This window comes from Cryptomeria japonica, chromosome 9 (genome assembly GCF_030272615.1).
Source record: "Cryptomeria japonica chromosome 9, Sugi_1.0, whole genome shotgun sequence".
Lineage (NCBI taxonomy): Eukaryota > Viridiplantae > Streptophyta > Pinopsida > Cupressales > Cupressaceae > Cryptomeria > Cryptomeria japonica.
The window spans coordinates 735,891,771-735,913,750 of NC_081413.1; the positions used below are offsets into that span (position 1 = coordinate 735,891,771).

General features: G+C 35.2%; 1 protein-coding gene across 2 annotated transcripts in view; it reads left to right on the forward strand.

The window, feature by feature from the left end:
- Positions 1 to 2,396: 2,396 nt before the first annotated feature.
- LOC131038648 (uncharacterized) overlaps positions 2,397 to 21,980 on the forward strand; it is an 88,871-nt gene continuing 69,287 nt past the window's right edge. Inside the window, exons 1-3 of one of the 2 annotated variants that reach the window (XM_057971139.2) lie at positions 2,397 to 2,728; positions 16,274 to 16,361; positions 16,468 to 17,452. In XM_057971139.2, coding sequence (XP_057827122.2) covers positions 16,520 to 17,452 — 933 coding nt within the window. In that variant the 5' untranslated portion in view covers positions 2,397 to 2,728; positions 16,274 to 16,361; positions 16,468 to 16,519. The remainder of the gene's footprint in view (positions 2,729 to 16,273; positions 16,362 to 16,467; positions 17,453 to 21,980) is intronic. The other variant, XM_057971138.2, reaches the window with a different exon arrangement.

Below are 21,980 nucleotides of genomic sequence, written 5' to 3' on the forward strand. Positions count from 1 at the left end.
CCTAGACTATAGCTTAAACCTTATATTATAAATTCATATGAAATAATATAAACCCAAACTATATAAAACTTATAAAATATATTTCCCAAATAGCCCGAAGATAATCTTTCATGTAATACACTGTGCAAACAATCTTTTGAAACTAAATGCGAAGATCAAAGCTAGAATCTCCAACCCGAATCAATAGAGTTATGGCCAAGAGAAATTTGATGAAGAGCAACCCAAAACAATTCTCAAGCAACCAAAATCCAAAGCCAAGCCGAATGCACAGAAAATTCGTTCCCCTGGAAGCCAACCCGAGTTAATGGACAAGAAACCCAATAAATAGAAAATCATAACAAAAACAATAGAAAATGTTGACCAATCAAAATATTACAAAATAATATATTTCATACCTACCTTCCCATATATCAATGCATAAACAAAACAAAACAATATTTATCCAACTTACCAAGCTCCCAACGAATGGTAAAATAGGGTAGGTAAGTAATGTATTATTTCTATTTACCCATGTAACAAGAAATATTAGAATTACTTTAAAACCAAATGAAATAGTAATAGACCAAGCCCAATAAAATAAACCAAGGGCTAATAATAAAATAAAAGCCACAAATAAAGTATAAATCATAATTAAATAAAAGGTCCAATAATTAAATAATCCAATAAATTATAATTAACTAATTAATCCTTGATAAACCATAATGATATTAAATCATTATTCTAACTATAAAACCAAATGATAAATAATAATAATAAACACATAATAATATTTCTATATTTATATCAACTATTTATTTAATTTATTATTATAAAATATATTAATCCATTAATTTAATTTAATATTATTATACTATATAAATTAATTTAATCAATTGATTAATAATTAAACCAATCAATAAACACAACTCTACACCACAAGGATAACCCAAGGAATCACGAGACACTAAATAATAACTCGCACCAAGACTCTAAACCGACAAGGCAATCAACTTAAACCTAGAGTATAGGGTGGGTTCTCATGTCATCTCCGATCAACTTGCCATTGGGATAAGACAGGCTCAGACCTGTAGAGCCAGGTGGAGTCGATGTCTGGTACCTGCAAACCTGTCATCACCAACACATATACAATAATAGGAATACAAATGAAAGGAAATCACAACATCACATCATGTTCACGAATGAGTGGTATGACATTGTCCCTTATCACGAACGCAATAGAAGACAATCAAGCACTAACAAAATCATGATCATAAAGTAGTCTAATCTATATCATTATGGTCTATTGATGAACAAAGACAAGATGAATCAGGGAGGGGCACTACACAACTTGATTGGAGCTAAATGTGTTCCAAAGACTTGGAAAGTCCATGATTTGTTTAGAAGGAGACTCAAAGGATTAAGAGAAGATCCCAAAGGAGGAAAAAATAAAGAAAATCAAAACAAAGAAAGGAAAAAAAAGAAAAGAAATGGGGTCCCCATAGGTTTTCAATTAAAAAATGACGAGGCATGTATGCAAGGCATAACAAGTCTCACAATAATGAAGTGTTTGTGTTCTATTTAACTAGATTGCAACTATGCATAAACACCTAGTCAATTGGCATATGACTAAAAATGATTACACTATAATTAATATTAATTGGTTATAATGATTAGGAGTCTCTTATTTTCTCAAGCATTCTAGATTATTAAATGAGTAATTAATAGTGACAAATGTCAAATTTGTGCTTATGATGAAGTAGAAAAACATGCATACAACATTCTATGGTCCTTATCTACTATTTTCAAAATTTGATACACTTTTAATGGGGTTCTCTTAGTATAACTTGTTTATGTGTGACAAAATGAAAAACCCTCCAAGATGTTTTTAAATACCACTAATCCTCAAATCAACAAAAGCATTAGAGTAAACAAATACCCATTTGTAGACAACGTAGCGAACTATACAATTACACATAATTAAATCTAGAATCATAAAATGAATTCGTAATTGTAAAATTAGCTTAGATCACTAGTGAAAAATGAAATATTCTTATAATAAGAAGATCCCCTTCCTTGAATTTATTTCAATTTTGATATAAAAATCTTCACTATTATCTCACATTCTTTAATCATGAAAACTAAATACTCCTATCTTAAAAAAAATAATATTCTAAAATAATCATTAGAAATTATTAATTTATCAATCCCAACCAACTATTGATTTGTTTTCTAATAACATGAACACTAGCACAATGTACACAACTCCCCATGATTCTTTAGCAATTCCTGTAACACATGTGATGCTCTCATCAATTGGAGTGGTGCTCATCACACATGGCACACCCCTTTCCCCAATATTTAGATTTAACAATATTCTAGTGGATGCCAATTGAAGAGAGAAGCCCACATTTAAGCAATACAAAGTTCCAAAAAAATAGTAGAACCCAACATGCAAAATTTCGAAAGGGAAGCTCAAAAAATGTTGCAAGAAAAGTTGTAATGTTGCGGATCTCAAGATCCATTTCAATTTTATGTATACTCAAACTGCCCTTACTGCTGTTCTGCAGGCAGGGGAGGCACTTTCGAAATTTTTCTTTTCGGTATTTTTCTTCACACATTTTATTTAAAAAAATGAGTGCACCACGTATATACAGCGACATAGCATGCACCAGTGCAGGTTTTGAGCGAGGGATTATGGTGGGATAAGCAGGAAAAAAATCAAAGTTAGCTGTTTTCTTACAAACTTCGGGTCAGTGACTACTTTTTGTTTTGCTTTTTATATACGAGAAGAAGATATATACAGTGCTGTTTCTGTATTAAGTTATACTTTAATGGGGTTTTAATCCATGATTTGAATTGCATATTATCTGCCTTACCCAGTTTTTGTAATTGCGTGCGTGTATGCTAAACGCAAATTTGCATTTGGTTATGGATAGATAACTATTAGGCGCGTTTACAGATTGATTGGAACTGAGTTTGCGTTAATCTGCATGAAAATTCAGAGGTTGCTTTTTATGATTTTTATGTTTTTTTCCTGGCTTGACATGGTCTATCAGGGGTCTGTAATTTTTAAGTCCAGTCAAGCTCAGGGTAATCAAATTTTTTGTTTTTGGTTCATGCTGTATGTTTTCTGCTCAGTAGGAGGTATGCTCAGTTTTGATTTTTGCGGGTGGTTGTTTATATATTTTTCAAGGAGAATCAGACTGTTGGGTTTAATCAGACACTCTTTAGCACATTGATGGAAGGCAAGTTCAGAGTAATTTGCATGGCCAATTGGGGATTACTTTTTCATTTCTTTCTGTCTAACATAATTGTTGTTGTTCTGATATGGTTTGTTTAGAGCTTTGCCTTATCCAATCAAGCCCAGGGCAATGAACTTTGTTTTTTTTTCACTGCGGCATGTTTTCTAATCGCTAGTAGGCATACACAATTTTTTTTGTTTTGGTTTATTGTTTCCTGTAGTGTCAGATTGTGTGGTCATCATCAAATAGGCACCCTTAATGCACAACTTTTCATACAACCTCTTAGATCGTGCGGTGGAGGTTTTGATTGCATTGACCGTGACTAGGAGAAAGTTACTAACAATGTTGGAAATTCTAGCAAGATCGCAAGCTCCTATTATAAAGTACAGTTACTGGTTTGTGAGAGGGGTATGGGGATGGGAATTGCGACCAGGATGTTATTATGAATTAGGATATAGGAGCATATGAATAAGGGTATCACTATTTTACTTCTGAACAGAGTCACAAAGAGATGTAGGTATGGGTACGTGATTTGTCCCTAAAACCAAGTTTCCGGTGATTATAGGGTAATGTAACTGATAGGTTGTAGGTTTTCCCTTTGAAGACCTAACTGTGTAATCCACTGTATCAAGTTTTTGTTTTGTAAATCGATTCTTTCCAGAGGGTTTTCTTGATCACACTGGAAGATGTAGTTGGGTCATTACAGAATTTTGTAGTTTAAATTTTAAGATGCTAGAAATATCTCAAATTCAAAGGGCAATGCAATTGACAGGTTTGGTGTTACCTTTGGGGAAGTAGAAGTGAAATGGGCAATTTTATTTTTTGTTTATCATTTTAATTTTTCAATCATTCTAGAAAAAAATGTTACTTGGTATTTGCAGTTTTGTCATTTTCCACTCGCAGGAGGGTTGCGGGTTGGAAAAAGACAACTTATTTGTTACAAAGCTCAACGTGTGTACTTAAAACTGAAGCTATATTGATCTGAGAATAGGAATTAGGTACTTAGAAATGCCAATAGAGGAAGTAGGGATGGCTAGATCATGAAATGGAACAAGCATTTGGGTAATTCTTCAAGCAAATGGTAGGAAATGGTTTAAAGACGGCAGAGATTTCTGTTAACTGTTGAAAATTGTTCTAGAAGCTTTCGGGAAATACTAGAAACGACATTAGAAACTTCAAGAGTGTTCTATATAATAGGGCCCCAGCATGCATAGGAACTTCTGGTAATCCCTGACAAGGCTGCAATTTTGCAATAGATGCCCCAAATACGTTCGAAATGTTTCCAAAAGTTTTGGGTCTCTGTCTAGACCTTTTTGAAAGTTTATCTAGAGAGGAAAATATTCTTGAAATCCGAAAATGAGTTTCTAATCTTCAGAAAACAATTTCTGAGTTCAGACTTAAAGAGTCACTAAGCTTTTGCATGTATAATTTGCTTCCCTCGTGATCAATCTGATTCTGTATCTACTTAGCATATTAGTTCAACATTTAGTTTGACTTTCTCGGAGCTTCTGAATTATCGCATGATTGAAAATAGTTGATACTTGTTAGCACTCTGGAATCACGTTAAAGACTAAAAACTGACAAAGCTTAATTGGGGTAGAATTATCAAAACTGTGCGAGATATACCATATGAAAAGATGCTCAAGAGAAAATAAATTTGCAAAAAAGAAAAGAAAAAGAAGTAAACAATAAACAGGCTGCCTTCATGATGACGATGTACATTGTATTGTAACAATATATTCCCCTACAAGACATTTTATTATGTTCATGTTGTTATCTAGGTAGGGTATTTGCCAGAATGGGAAATATGTTCTTTTAGTTAAAAAATTGAATCTGTCTCAATATTTTCAGAGAACAATTCATATTCTTACTCTGCAGCTTCCCAATGTCATTGTGAATAATATGACAGGATTTAAGCAATGACAATACAGAGAAGGAAATGTAACTTTAAATGCTTTCAACAGTTTTGAAGGTATAATGCCTTTTAAGCAAAGAAGTTAAAAGGGTGGCCTGGATGCAGATTGTTTATCATAATTATAGGCATTCCTTGCTGTATGGTGGTTGCCTTGATTTCAACTTCTCCGTATCACAAATATACTCTTGGTGACTTGAGAATGGCTTGATTAGATAGAAGATAAGTACATCAGGCAATAATATTGAGATGAATTATGCCAGAACCATGCAAATCATAAGCAATGCAGATTTCCACTCCAGGTTGTGATACCAGTGGATGTTATATTATTTTTATGTGATGTCTGTGCAATTAAATACAAACTTTTGATGTCGTTTCTAGTTTGAAAGTTTGAAGCTAATGATTTACAATAATACCAAAGCGCTAGTGAGCACCGAGTGCTGGATGTGATGAAGCTGTTGTATGTTTTGGTCTATTATATGATAATGGAATAACAAATGGTATCTACTGATATTACATAGCTTAAATCATCACGAGCAAGGACAATGAGGGAGTTAATGACTGTTAGTTATGTTTACAGTTTGGCCACAAAACATTATTCGTAATTTTGCAATTACTTGTTACATTGGACTCTTTGGAACCAGCACAATCACTTTGTAGGATGTCAAACAAAAGGCAAATTCCCAAAGATTTATTGCTATTGGTTCTGAATGATGTAGATCATAGAAAGCTGACATATTTATCTTTGGCTGAGTTGAATGTTGAAAGCACCAATATGATTGGGTAATTTTAGACATTCAATTTGCAGGCAATGTGACATTTGCCTATAAGTTGTGGGAAATAATGTGTTCATTTAGCCCATGTTTTTTTGGGAGTTTGATCCGACGCATTTACTTTGTCTGTTATCTCCACTCCTTGTAAGTTTTAATTAATCCATATTCTGTAGTTTTTTTTTCTGCAGGGGCTGACTATCATAGTAAAAGCTATTAAATTGAGGCCAACAGCTGAAAAGATGCTAAGGCGAGCTACAAAATATAAGCACTAGAGTGTAAAATACTACAGAAATACCAAGATCACAGACAAAATTGCTGCAACAGAAACAGATGGACCAGCTGCTTCCACCTTAGCAGATTGACTGGGTAAGGAGCCCTCCTGCTTCTTGGATTCAAGCTTCATCCCAGCTCCTGGAAAGACTGCCTGGCTGCACGGGTGACACTACTTTTAGAAATCCCAGGAAAAGTAAATAAACTAGAAAGTTTGAAACAATTGTTTCTTACTATATCCCTCAAAATATCAACACATAAAGCTAAATCCTGGCAATATAATGCCGGGTCAGCTTGTTTCTTTAATGAAGAAAAGTGCCTACTATCCACCATGTCCAACACTGTTAATTACGTCCGTTGTGAAATTTCATGGTTCCGATGCATAAATTTGATTTCATGTCAACATATATAATAATAGATTAACTATTAGTATATATGTTAAATAATAAATCAAAATTGAAATATTGTTTGCGACCAGTTACACCGTTTCATGTCATCGGGTTGTGATTAAGCAAATTCTTAATAAATCATGATCGGTCAAGTGAATGCTTGTTAACGTGCTGTGGTGAGTAGTACGTAGGGAAGAGATGTGTCTTCCCATGTGGGAAGACATATCTCCTCACTACGTAACCCCTCATTCACATATATAACTCGCATACAATGAGGAGGATGAAAACGCAAAAATCAGTAAGTGTTGTGCATCCTTCAATCCACACTACAGCAGTTCAAATACAACTTTCAGGTTATATCTCCATCTCTTCTATCTTCTTGATCACAGAATTTGAATAAACTTAACATGGTATTAGAGCGAAGTTAAGGAAGATCAAATTAAATTCTGTAATGGTCTTATAGACGTTCACCCGGCCCTGAGTAGATCGCATTCCTAATATTCCTAATAGCAATTGGAGTTAGGTTTGAAGATCAGTTAGATGGAGCATCAAATTTTGTATCTTGGAAATTCAGGATCATGCTTGTTTTAAAAGAAAATAAAATTGACTCCCATGTCAAAAGTGAAATTCTTGAACCCTCTGATGATACAGAGAAAATTCAATGGAGAAAGGACAGTGAGAAGGCTCTTAAGATAATTGTGGATTAAGTGAGAGACCACATTGTGCCAGTTATTTCTAAATATGAGACGGCTTTTCAGATGTTCAAAACCCTAGCCAACATTTATGAAATCAACAACACTAGCAGGGCTCTCACCTTAAAGAGTCAACTACACCATATAAAGATGAATAAAGGAGAGACAGTTACATCCTATTTCTTGAGGATCACTGAGCTTAGGGATCAACTATCCACTATTGGACATCTAGTAGACAACAAAGAACTTGCTATGATGGCTCTAAATGGACTTCCTACCTCATGGGAATCGTTCATTCAAGGAATCAGTGCTCGTTCTAAATTTCCTAAGTTCAATAGATTGAAAACCGATTGCATTCAAGAGGAATCTCGGCTTGTCACAAGAGGAATAAAACAAAACAATGGTAATGAAGACATTCAAGTTCTAAACTCTAATTTCCACAAGAAAGGAAAGAAGAAGATTTTTAAGAGAAAGAGGGACAATGGCTCAAATGGAAAGAGGTCTTCAAAGTGTTGATTGTAATTAGGGGATGGCGGATTCCAATGTTGCCCAAGGCAATTGGAATCCGCCCAAAGGGCTGGCCCCTTTCTCCAACGTGTAGGGCTGGGCCCTAAACCCCACGACACCACTTAAACTTGCTCACGCCACACTCAACATGCTCTCCCAAAATAGGGCCGACCCTATCAAGGCTAAAAAGGAAAATTAATAAATAAATAAATTATAAAGCAAGCCGACATGACTAAAGTCATTTCTCACCATATAAATAAAGAACAACTTCACATTATCTTTTACCAAGTCATCATTCCATGCGAATTATACCCCTGCCTAAAATGCGAAGTTTGAAGAAGTAATATTGGCGATTTGTATCTGTCATAAAAGGGGCTAATATCAAGAGCAAATACAATTGCAAGGAGGGCGAACTATTCTGCAAATACCATTACAAGGAGGGCGAACTATTCCAGATTCAAACAGCTAGGGTTGCAATCCAGTTTCAGGCAAAGGGGCAGACTTAAGATACAATAAAGTGCTGACCTAGGGTGTGGATCTGATTGCTGATTACTGTGTTAAATGGGGCAGGCTTGAGACTTACAAAAGTGCAGACTTGTTGAAGACCTTATCAACCCTATGTGCAATCATCTTCAAGTACTAAAGATAAGTGTTGCAATCTTCATATGAATATAATCAATAATCAGATCTGAGTATCTTTTCTGGCTGGGTTTTTCCTCCTAGGAGTTTTTCCCAGGGTAACCATGTCTTGTTCTTGTTTTGTTCATTTCTATGTGATGCCTAAACCTAGAAAACTCTAAACCTTGCATCTAATCAATTTAGTTAGAAACTAAAATCTGTTTTTTGAGTTTATATTAATTTGAAAGTGCTAAAAGTTAACACAAAGAAGAAGAGAGACATTTCTGAAGTACAATGTTTTAGATGTGACCAATATGGGCACTATGCAATGAAGTGTCCAGACAGAATCAAGCAACAGGCTCCGATGGTAGAAATGAAGAAAGGGAGTGATTTCGAGAAACTAGTCTTCTACTCAGCCCTCTCTAGTCAAGTCACCTCTAGTTCCAACACATGGGTGATTGACATCGGAGCATCTTGACACATCACTGGATTTCTTGAGCACCTAGATACACTTGTGGAAAATTTAAATGAAGAAGTGACAATTGGTGATGACTCAAATTATCCAGTTATGGGAATAGGAACCTGCAATATCAACCTAAAGTCAGGCATATCCCTACAGCTGAGTGGAGTTCTATTTGTACCTGGTATAAAGAGAAACCTTGTCTCAGTTTCTGCACTTGAAGATAAGGGTTACATATTAACCTTTATGGAAGGAAAGGTACTTGCTTGGCCAAAGAACTCCACCATCAAGAAAGCCCACACCATTGGAGTAAGACAAGGGAGCCTCTACAGACTTTGCACGACTCTACCTCAAGCCTTGATTCATGAGACTCCAAATTCAAATGAACTTTGGCATAGAAGATTAGGGCACCTTCATTTCCATGCCCTACCTAAGATAGAGAAGATGGTGATTGGCTTACCCAAGCTAAGTCAAAATTCTGAAGGAGTCTGCAAGGGGTGTGCCTTGGGAAAGAATACTAAAGGGTCTTTTAATTCTAGCAACAGTAAATCCAAAAATGTATTAGAATTAGTTCATTCTGATTTATGTGGACCCATGTCTGTACCCTCCTTAGGGGGATTTTTATATTATGTAATATTTGTAAATGATTATTCTAGGAAGACCTAGATATATTTCCTGAGGTACAAAGAGTCTGAAAAAATCCTTTCTAAATTTAAGGAATTCAAAGCTCTTGCAAAAAACATGACAGGTAAGAAAATCATAACCTTAAGAATAGACAATGGGGGGGAATACACTTCTGATATGTTTAAAGATTATTATATAAATGTTGGGATTAAAAGGGAGTTAATAGTACCTTATAACCCACAACAAAATGGGGTAGCTGAAAGAAAGAATAGGACTATGGTAGAAGCTGCTAGGGCTATGTTGTTTGACCAAATATAGAAACCTCATTTTGGGCTGAAGCATCTAGGACAGCTGTGTACATTCAAAATAGATGTCCTCATTCTCTTCTTGATAATAAAACCCCTGAAGAAGCCATTACTGGTAACAAACCTGACATAAGTCATCTCGAGATCTTTGGGTGTCCAGTCTATATTCATTTCCCCAAAGAAAAGAGGTGAAAGTCAGAACCTTCTGGAAAGAAAGGGGTATTTGTTGGGTACAGTGAAACCTCTAAGGCTTACAGAGTATACATACCTGGTCAAAGGCAAATTGAACTAAGCAGAGATGTCATCTTTGAAGAAGACATAGCATTCAGGAGGTCCAAAAGCTCTAATGAATTAGAACACCAAGATCCTCCTACAAGCATGGATGAGGATTCCACCCTTGAGATTCAGAGGGAGACCCCTCAAAATGCTGAGCATGAAGTTCAAGGCTTACCTTTAGAAGAACATTATCCCGAAACTAGGAAGAGACCATTTTGGGCTAAAAAGATGCTTCAAGAAGCTGAAAATTATGCTGCTCCAAAGGGGACCTTCAAAGAAAGTAAGAGACCTAACCTATTTTCCAGTAATACTGCCTTGATGAGTGAGATCATTGATGCAAAACCTTCCTGTGTTGGAGATGCTCTCAAGCATCAAGTTTGGAAAGATGCTATGTCAAAAGAGTATCATTCAATTCTAAAAAATGATGTCTGGGATATTGTGCCTAGGCCTAAAGGCAAATTTGTGGTATCTTCTAAATGGCTCTTCAAAATCAAACATGCAGTAGATGGCAGCATTGAGAAGCACAAAGCAAGGTTTGTTGCCAGAGGTTTCTCATAGAAAGAAGGTATTGACTATGAAGAGCCATTTGCTCCTGTTGCCAGAGGTTTCTCACAGAAAGAAGGTATTGACTATGAAGAGCCATTTGCTCTTGTTGCCAAATACACTTCTGTCTGAGCAGTTTTGGCTATTGCAGCATTTAAAGGATGGAAAGTCCATCAAATGGATGTCAAGACTGCTTTTCTAAATGGTAAGATTGAAGAAGTTTATTTGGAGCAACCTGAAGGTTTTGTGATTCATAAGGCTGAATCACATGTCTGTAGATTAAAAAAAGCTCTACATGGACTGAAACAGGCTCCCATAGCATGGTATGAAAGAATTGATCACTATCTCTTGGAATTAAGGTTTTCCAAGATTGAAGCAGATCCAAATCTCTACTACAAGGTAATCAATGGTGAATTATTAATTCTTATTCTTTATGTTGATGATCTACTAATCACAGGAGAGGATAATTGTATTTCTCGATGTAAGAAAGAATTAGCCTCTGAGTTTGATATGAAAGATTTAGGAATTCTTCACTACTTCCTTGGATTGGAAGTTTGGTAGCAGGTAGATGGTATAATCCTTAATCAAGGAAAATACACCATTGATATACTCAAGAGATTTGGAATGATGGATTGTAGATCCATGACCACACCTATGGAGACAAATCTGCACAAGCTAAAGGAAGCAGCTGCAGAATTAGAGTTTGCAGATCCTACCCTCTACAGACAGATTATTGGATCTCTGATGTTTTTTGGTAAACACGAGACTTGATATATGTTATGCTGTTAATGCACTAAGTTAGTTCATGTGTGAACCTAGGGAAATACATCTTGTTGCTGCAAAACATATTCTGAGATATCTTCGAGGAACTATTGGTTTTGGCCTGAACTATAAACATGTAGACCTTGACTTACATGGATTCACTGATTCTGATTTTGCTGGAAGCGTAGTTGACAGGAAAAGCACATCAGGATGTTGCTTCAGTTTAGGATCAAGAATGATCTCATGGATATGTAGAAAACAATCCTCAGTTGCTCAGAGTTCTACAAAAGCTGAATATATTGCAGCCTCCATGGGAGCAAGAGAAGCAGTATGGCTCCAAAAATTGCTTGTAGGACTGTTTGGTCAGCCCTTAAATCCTATTGTCATCTATTGTGACAATCAGAGTTGCATCAAGCTTTCAATGAATCCAGTATTTCATGACAGGTCTAAACACATTGAGATTCCTTATCACTATGTTCGAGATATGGTGGAAAGGAATGTGATCCGACTGAATTATATTAGTACAGGTGATCAGATTGCAGACATTCTTACCAAGCCTCTCTCCAGGATCAAGATCGATCACTTTAGACATAAACTTGGTATGGTTGAAAATGTTATTTAATTTTGAGATAGAGTCTCATTTATTCTGATATACTAATATATTTAAAGATGTTTAATTTGTAAACTCTTTTATTTGTCATGTGTGTGACTCCATGACTTCATGGGCCCCCTGTGAACATTATTGAAGGGTTACGACTTTTCAATAATGAACACTTGTTTCAAATTGATATTGTAAGGTGACGATTTTACAATTATCAATTTATCTATCTTGATGGATATCATGTGACTTGATATCTGTGGACATGTCATGATAGTATATATATCTCTGAGACATTATGGTAGATATTAGTTGCTCGATATCATTAAATAAACCATAATTATGATAGAGATCTTCATGGTGAATATTATGAACATAATATTCATGGACATGCCATGAATCATTATCAATATGGTAGGCATCATGTGACTTGATGCCAATGCACATACCTTACTTGATAACTATGAGTTATGGTGAGTATCATGAGACTTGATATTCATTGTTGAACCATATCTCTGAATATCACTATGGTGTGATATCTCTTCTCTTCACAATCAATGGATGAATTGTGATGTTTTCTCTAACATGAAATGTGTCCTCCCTAGTTAAGAGGGAGTGTTAATTCTTGTAACGTCGGTCGTGAAATTTCATGATTCCGAAGCATAAATTTGATTTCATGTCAACATATATAATAATAGATTAACTATTAGTATATACTTTAAATAATAAATCAAAATTGAAATATTGTTTGCCACCGGTTACACCGTTTCATGTCATCGGGTTGTGATTAAGCAAATTCTTAATAAATCACGATCGGTCAAGTGAATGCTTGTTAACGTGCTGTGGTGAGTAGTAGGTAGGGAAGAGATGTGTCTTCCCATGTGGGAAGACATATCTGCTCACTACATAACCCCTCATTCACATATATAACTTGCATACAACGAGGAGGATGAAAACACAGAAATCAATAAGTGTTGTGCATCCTTCAATCCACACTACAGCAGTTCAAATACAACTTTCAGGTTATATCTCCATCTCTTCTATCTTCTTGATCACATAATTTGAATAAACTTAACAAACACCTTAGGAGATACCGTCATGTCCCCTCCTTGATCATTATATATATATATATATATATATATATATATATATATCAAATATTATTATTAATCAATACAATAATTACCAACAAATAATTATTTAAATTTTATTTATTAAATATTGCTATTTAATTAATATTTATTAATAATAGTATTCTAGAGATATTCAAATTAATATTATGTTATTATAAACATGATTCAAATAATAAACGTAATTTACATATTATAAACACAATTTATATATTTAAAAATAATAAAGACTTGCAAGCATCCTTATAATCATTAAGTCGAAAAGAATCACCGGAGCAGATAAACAGAAGACCATCAGGTGGCTATCAATCATCATCATGGGAAGAGACTTGACGTATTGCTTAAAGCATACTGCCCATAATCAACAGTAACAGATCTGATACCATTGCCCTTGGGAGTGAAGACCCACTCAAGTCACATAGACGAGGATAAAGATAGAAGTCCGATGCTAAGAGGAAACGGACCAAAGGTTGAGCGCAATTCTTGCCACATCAAATGACCATCGATTAGCTTGTGGAAAAGGCAGACATCGGCTGAGGGATACATGGCTTCAACAACGACAGCCTATCATTAATATGATAAACTATATTCAATATTAATGATTGGCAAACATAAACTAACAAATGTAAGATTGAGATTTATTCATATTGAAGAGATGCGATTAGCATACAAGTCCAAACTGTAGGCATCATGATAATGAAGAGGTGCGGTTAATGGGTATAATGAAGGATAGCGATTATTGGTAAGAAAAAGATATCAATTAACAACAGCGATTGGAGTGTAATATGCAGCGATTGGAGTTTTGGTTAAGGTTAAGAAGACATCGAATTACATAGAGCAAACAACTTATATATTAAAAGATTAATAAGCAATACATCCTTGGTGAAGTAATGCATCTCTTCATAAGGATATAAAGGAAGGATAGGTAGTAAGGATTCGGGAGGAGAAATGACTATTTTTATTTTATTCTAGCAGATCGCTCAAAAGGAGAATATGCCAGTAACAGGCTGTAACATCCTAATTCTCGGGGATATGCATAGGAGAGGTGTTTAGTATGTATGCTTAATATAAGAAGCTTGATAATATTCTTATGCAGAATTAAGTAGTAATATTAATAATATTAGTATAGACTGCAATATGTATGACAGTCATTCTTAATTCTGTATACAGTGGGAGACCAGATCCGACACATGTCAGATCTGTCTGCTCTTACAGCCACTGAATATAGTTAGTGCTTTTAGGCAGTGGTAGAATTAATAGGTTATTAGATAACACATAAATTATTGGTAATATTGTTTAACTCGTCTACTTATTTATGTTTATATCTACTCAAATCTACATAAGGAATAATATAAGGATTGTATAGATATTGATAATAATAAATATTAATATAATAATAATTAATACAGTACTTCTAGAAATTAGTGATAATCCATATAACTAGTAATTAATAAATACGAAAATGATATATAAATGAATCAGAATAGGATTAATTATATAGTATGGTAAGTTAGCAAGCACTTGATAGACTAAAGAAAGATAGAACATTGCAGATTGGATTCATGTTAAGATAGACTTGACCACTAATCAAGTTAGTATAAGTCATAAGTACTTTGAAAATAGATTAATTATGGTTAAAATCGACCAAACCCTAGTAGGGGACATTACAGATACAAAGTTCTCTTCCTCCAAGTCAAGAGGGCCCTCACCAGAACTGTCAACCACAAGAAGGACCACATTATTATAGAAAATCTTGGATCACCACATCAGGTGCTCTGCATCCCAATTGCAAAATAAAAGTGTCTGCTATAGGCACATGGGTTTGCCGAACCTCAGAAACTTCCAGCCCATCTGCACCCATGATATACTTGATGAAGGCCAAAGTTGCAGCCTCCTCCACCGAGAAAATGCATTGGAGTAAATGGTCTGAATCTGTGCCACTATATGGTGAACCACAGCTTAGACATTTGCTCATTTTGATGCCTGCAACCAAGAGAGATTCAACTGGTCTGCTGCCAAATAGCCAGTTTCCACGACACCTTGCACACAATCAGAAAAAACATATGGTAAAAACAAAGAGACTTAGGCTACAGATAATAAACTCTGCAAGTCTCATACGTAGGAGCCAAATCATAAAATGAGGCACTGCTGCAATATACTGTTCTCCAATAATTGTAATTATTCAACTATTGGGACACTTTGATTACTCATTCAGCCGTGATTTAAAAGTTAGCCTGCGAGAAGGGCACCTCATGGGTTAAATTTTCTTTAGCCAATGACATATATCCCACTCATTCAGATCAAGTGTTTTAGCTAGGAGTTGGAATTGAGGTTTTCCTGTATTGGCTAAGCTGCTAAACATTTTGCAACCCAATTGTTTCTCTGTACTAGTGCTGGAAGGAGATTAAATCAAAGAGAGTACTTACATTTTGAATTTCCTCTAAGATGTTTTTAAGTGTCCAGTTGTTAAGAGAGTTTTGAATGCATCCCTGTTTATTACCTGACACTCCTCCTCTATTCCAAAAACTTACAATGCAAAGAGGAAACCAGTTTAAGACCTTCAAGAAGCACTAACACTTCAGCTTCTTTATTTGTCTTGGGACCAAGATAAAAAGAGCTGCTATTTACAAACAAACCTTGAGAGCAATAAATTACTGCTCCAGCATCAGCCAAGTTCGGATTACCTTAGAAGCCCAATTGAAGTTCAACTAAAAAAATCCTTCTTTATAAGGTTTCCACAGAGCTTTATTTCTGTTGTTATTATTGATTATTCCATTAATGGGGGCTCCATATTCTGTAATATTAATATGATACAGTAGGTTTGTATGTACTTTATTCTTATAATTCTATGTTTATTTGGTCTTTATATTTCAAGTCATTCGTTCAGTCACCTATTCTTTGCTCTTTTGGTGATGCTATTTTTCTTGGGTGGAAGAAAACTTCAATCAACTGCTTGTAAAGTTTGATTTCTCGGTGTTGATTCAATAAGGTTTATCTAATTGTTGAAAAGTTTATAGCTCTTACCATTAAATTTTGGAAAAAGATATGGTGTAATGGAAAATTTAGTTCTCGTGCTATCTCTTTTGGGTTTTTACAACTTGATGAGGCGTGGAAAATTACCTGTGATCTTTTGTTTTGAAGTCTATGGTATTTATCTCATTATAAAAAAGTTTACTGTTCTATGTTTTTGCAGACAGTTGCACAATCAAAGTGAATATATTATTGATTGAAAATATTCATGTGACATACATTTCAAGGCACTTGCTCTATGAGTTAGGCAGGTAACTATAAGTATACTGAGGGAACAGTAGGACAGGTTATCATTTTTGAAGTTTAAATGCGTTGAACCAATTTGTATTGTACCATATTCATTGTTTCTTATGATAGCTTTGTTGCATCCTGAAATAAGGAGCTAAAGTACACACAAGGATCAAGAAAAATGACAATGGACAGAGAGTTGCGATCAAGTAAGAGGCAGAGATTTGGGCCAACAGGGACAGATGTTTCTGTTGTTCACTCTGATTCAACAGGACAAGTTGCTGATATGCGAATCTCAGATTCTAAGACATACAAGAATGTGCCACGTATGGATTCTGCAGACGGGGGAGAATATGATGATGGAAGGAAAATATCCTTAGAAGATTCCAAAGAAAACCAAAGGCAAGTACGTGGTATTCTCAGTGGAAGTCAGAGTGATGTAGCCAATGATGTAATACAGGCATCTTTAAAAACAGGGGGGTCCCATGGAAGTCATGATGGGTCTAAAGATCTTTTCCCTGAGCATAATGAGAAGCTTGTTAGTACTCTGCTATCATTAAAGGAAACAGATATTCCTCCACCAAAATGTGAATCATTTCCAAAGGCTCGAAAAAATCAAGCACTACATTCTGATGCTTCTGCAGCATCTAATCATTGCATAGATTTTGAAACACATGATGAAAATTCTTATGCTCATGAAATGCAACAAATTGAATTGGATCTACTAGAGAAGTTGAAGAAGTACATAAATGCACGTGGTGGGACCATTGGAGAAGGGTGGGAAGTGCAAGCTAAAAAGAAAAACAAAGTTATATACAAGGCTTATCATTCACCAGATGGGAAAAGATTCCGATCAATGAAAGAAATTGCACGATTTGTTGGTGTTCTTCCTAAGAAGAGAAATCCAACAGGTACAAAAGGGGACCTAGATAGTACAAGTGCCAGTGGTTCTCGTTGCTTGATTCCCAAGGGCACTCAATTGCAGCAAATAACTGAGAACGTGGAGGTTAATCAGATTCCCCGGAAAAGTGTAAGCATGGCAAAAAGATCAGTGGGGCAACAAGAAGTTTCAGGGCCTCCTGTCACAGTGAAAGATAAAACAAAAAAGGCAAGGGTATGTATTTTTAGTCAAGCTACGACTGTGTTGGTTATGTGAATTTGAAAAGATAAATTCAAGCAGTTGTTTTCTATCCATCAACCTATATTGTTTCTAAGACATTTTTTTGAAACTGATTTTGTCACGCTTTTTTAATTTTGAAACTGCAACGATACTTTTAATTGTTTTGCATTCTGCTGGACTGCCCTTTTGATCATTGGTTTTATTAGCATTAACTTAGATTTTTAATCATGTGAGTAAAATTTATAGTTGTATGTGACATAAATGTTTCTGGGTTTATTTAATGCTTGTGTTATGACTTTTTACAAATTCCAAATGTCACTTTCTTTCATTTTTTCTATCATTCCATGCCGTTCTTATTGTAGCCTTCTAATATATAGAACCATATGGCATTTAGAAGTGGTAGAAAATAGGAAAAAAAAGAGTTAGTCCCTGCATGGCTGGCTGTGCAAATTAAATGCATCTAATCTGACCAAGGAAAGTACAGGGAGTGTATGTACATTTATGTATAGATACATAAAAAAGGAAATATACACAAACACACGTGTATGACAAACTTGTTGCAATAGAAAATTAGTAGAATGCCTGGTGGTAGGCTGGATTACAAACATGCTTAGTAGTTGCATGGCAGTAGGTACTAGTGTTCCCATTCAGAACAATTTATGTCAGAAAAGCTATTCCAAGATGGATTTTATTCACACCAGAATATGTAGATAATTTTATTATTGCTAGAACATCACTAAAAGTAATGGCAGGCTGCATTACGGTTGGTTCTATACTCATGATTTTAAAGTTTACAGGTGCTATGCAAAATAATATATGGAAGAAAACTGTACGATTAAAAGGTACTATTGGTGGGAATTTTTGTTTCATTTTTTTCACTTTGGGTCAAATGACTCAAATCAGACAATACTTGTGCCCAACTAAGCCAAAGACAGAAGAACTCATCATTTGCAGCCAAATGAAGAACTCACTATTTTTATCAGATATTAGTCTGTTTATTTTCTTGAGCATTTATGAATTTCAAACTATTATATAGATCTGGAATGTGGAAATATGTGTATAATGTCACATTACAAGCAGGAGTAATTACTAAATTAGTAATGTTTCTGCAATTAATCCTTCATCATTGAGAAATGTGTTAGTCTACAAGTTCTGTTCATATTAAGATGTGGTTGCCTAAACCTGGCAGTGCTTGCAAGGAACTTATGTTCTATTTAATTAACAGGTTCCACTCTCTTACTTCAAATTGATGCTAGTTATAGATTCTGTTTGGCTTGAAGGACCCGTGATGGAGTTCTAGGTTGTATCCTGTAATTAAACCTCCTTATACATGTAGGTAAATGCTAGCTTGCCGGTTCGGGTTCGGGCACCGGTTCAGGTTCGAAGAACCGGTATGCCAGTACGGCAAAATTTTGAAAAGGGGTTTGGGCTCGTTTGGGTTCATTAGTACAGAAATACATATATATATACATACATATATATACATACATATACATATATATATTTATATATACATATATGTATGTATGTATATATATATATATATATATGTATGTATATGTATATGTATGTATATATATGCAGCCTATAAGCATGAATTGAGATTAGCATGCCACATAGCATCATATAAACAACAAAACCAACATAAACTTGTAAATTTGTAATCATAGCATCATGATCATACGATAACAGCATCATATACATCAAGTTTAATATCAAAATGATAAAATATTCAAGTATCATTGTTTCAACTTTCAACAATTTAAAGTTTGATCATCAAATGGATTCTCTAATTCATCATCCTCATTCTCCTCCTCATCATTGACATTGACATTAGATGAATCAATGCCAATGCCAATGCCACTTACACTTGCACTTGCACTTTAAGTTTGCTCGCTATCTAAGTCATCGAATGCAACAAGCTGAGAAGTGAAAGCATTCAAATCAGTATGTTCTGGTTCTATATCCCACATCTTCGTTTCCCCTTGCTTGTAGTCATGTTGCTTGTTTGAAATGAACCGAGTTAATGTTTTAAAACTCACTTTTAGGGTTATATTTTAATTTTTTATGTGGTGGAATTAAAAATAAATTAAATTTTGCAAATTAAAAAAACCATTTTTGGTCTGTCAGACCCCTGGGTTCGACCTGGTCTGAACCAGGCCTGTGAATCACGAACCCTGTTCAGACCACAGGCGAACCAGACAAGAACCCTGAACCAGGACCGGACCGGACCAGTCCCAGGGGTCTAGGGGGCCGAACCTGGTAACTCAGGGTAAATGCTTATCAAACTGTATAATCTTAGCCATACAAGGTACAAGTCATTGTTGCAAGAAATTACAAATTGCAGATTTCTAGAAAACACATACAAAATCAAACCGTTGAGATTTATTTATTTTATAAATTTAATTTTTGTAAAATTCATTACTGTTTATCTTCTTATATAATGTGACCATGGAAACTTCTAACTATAGAAACCCTAATACTCTGGCTTGCCTTGATAGAAGGTGGAAGGATTTATGGAGTCCATAAAATAACAATTAGCTTTATGTTTGTTTCATTTTTGTAACTAAGTGCAATGCTAAAAACATTATTAAATTTGCAATGGTTTCTATCAAAACTAGCTTTCTAATTAAGGCTGCTGATCATTAGGTTTCCATTTGGTAAATTATTATTTGTGACCTTCCTACTATCATACTTTTATCTATGGATTCAGAGATGACAAATATAATCGCAAAATGGGGAAAGTAAAAATATGATGAAGTTTTATTAGGGAAAAGACAGATTAATGATACAATGAATAATATTTTTTAAATGTAAATAATAAGATAATGTGATAAAGGATCTTAATGATAATAACAATGAAAGGGCAAAAAATTATTCCTCAAATTTATATCATGAAACAGTCATTTTAATTGCTGGATCTGGATGAATTCCAGACACAGGTTTTTGTTGCAAATCTCATAACCAGATAAAGCCAGATACCAGATGGTATGCTAAATCTCTACATAAAAAATTTAAAGCTATAAAACAGGAAATATAGATCACTTATAACAGTTTGAAAGCAGCAGATACTATATCTGATCTATGCCTATGATTATAACTAGGAAAGGCTAAATCCAACCGATCACTTCTGCCAACTGGCAGATTCCTAGGCAACAAAACAAAAATTCTGTCAATCAGATCATGATGCTGGTCCAACAGGGTGTCACTAGCTTTTCCATTGTATCAATCTGTGAGAAACTTTTCCTATCCAACATTTTCGTTTAGCATCCCAAGATAAGGTAGTAGGCCAGTTATTACCAGGGTTCCCTGCAGTGCCAAATTTGTACTGGTTAGGAACTTAGGTGTATGTCCAAGTGTGAGAGGCTTGCCATTTACAGTTTTCACCTGCATATCCTCCTTAATACCTTACTTATGCACTAAGTGCCATCAGAGAATGCTGGGGATGGATTGACTGCCCAGGTCTTCAGCTCCATGACTGGTTTCAAGGGTCTGAATTTTTATCTCCTTTGCCTTGATAGAGTCACCCAAATCGAGCAACATGTTCTCTTGGAGATTCTTGGTTTCAAAGGGTTCTTTGATCTGGCAATTTAAAGTGTTAAATCTTCTTCCAGGTTAGAAATTCCTCAATTTCACAGGCAGCGCACCATCTTCCAAATTTCTTTCAGAATTATTAATAAACAGCAAGAACACTCTATCACTAAAGTCATATTCAGCACTAAAAGTAAGGTGTGGAGATGCAGGTTGGCAGTTTGGGGAGGGGTGGCTCAGCATTTTCCATGTTTTTTTCAGAATTACTATTGCCTAGGAAGGACACTTCACTTGATATTTGCAAAATCACTCAACTCACCAGAAACAAGAAAATAGAGATAAATGTTTGGAGAGAGAGGTGGGTGTTGGAGGTGAGAGTAGGATGCAAGTTAGGTTGTGGGCGGAATTGATTTGTGGCTTGTAAGATGGCTCGAAACATGGCAAAGAATAGAACTGGATAAAATAAGTTTATTTTCATTGTCCACTTTAATTCTTTTCTTATCATCAGAAGCCATAAAGGCAGTGTATGCAACTTTGGAGCCTCAACCTTCTGTTTGAGGGATCTGGCGCCTCTTTAATTTGTCATTCTGTGCATTAGCCGGTTCCACATGAGTAGGTCACTTCACGCCTGAAACGGCACCTTGACAAGAAGCCGGCAAACCTTAGGACCAGGAAGATAAATTCAAATTTTCACACTTTTTCACTATTTTTACAAATAAAAGCTTATCCATCACTAGTCCTCCTAACTTCCAGAAAGAGGAGTCAAAAATTGTAGTGTTGGTATGCACGATTATGCTTCTAGCGGTTCACCAGTCCTCCAGCATATCTCAAATCAGGCAAAGGCTGCTTAATTTCAGATTCATTCACACAAGGGTGAAAAAACAAATTTCAAGAGGATGTTATACAGGAAATTCCAATGTACCTCATCCTCTGCCTTACTGATATTGAGTTCAGTGATCATATCTTTGGTGCTGGAGCTTTTGAGTTAGTG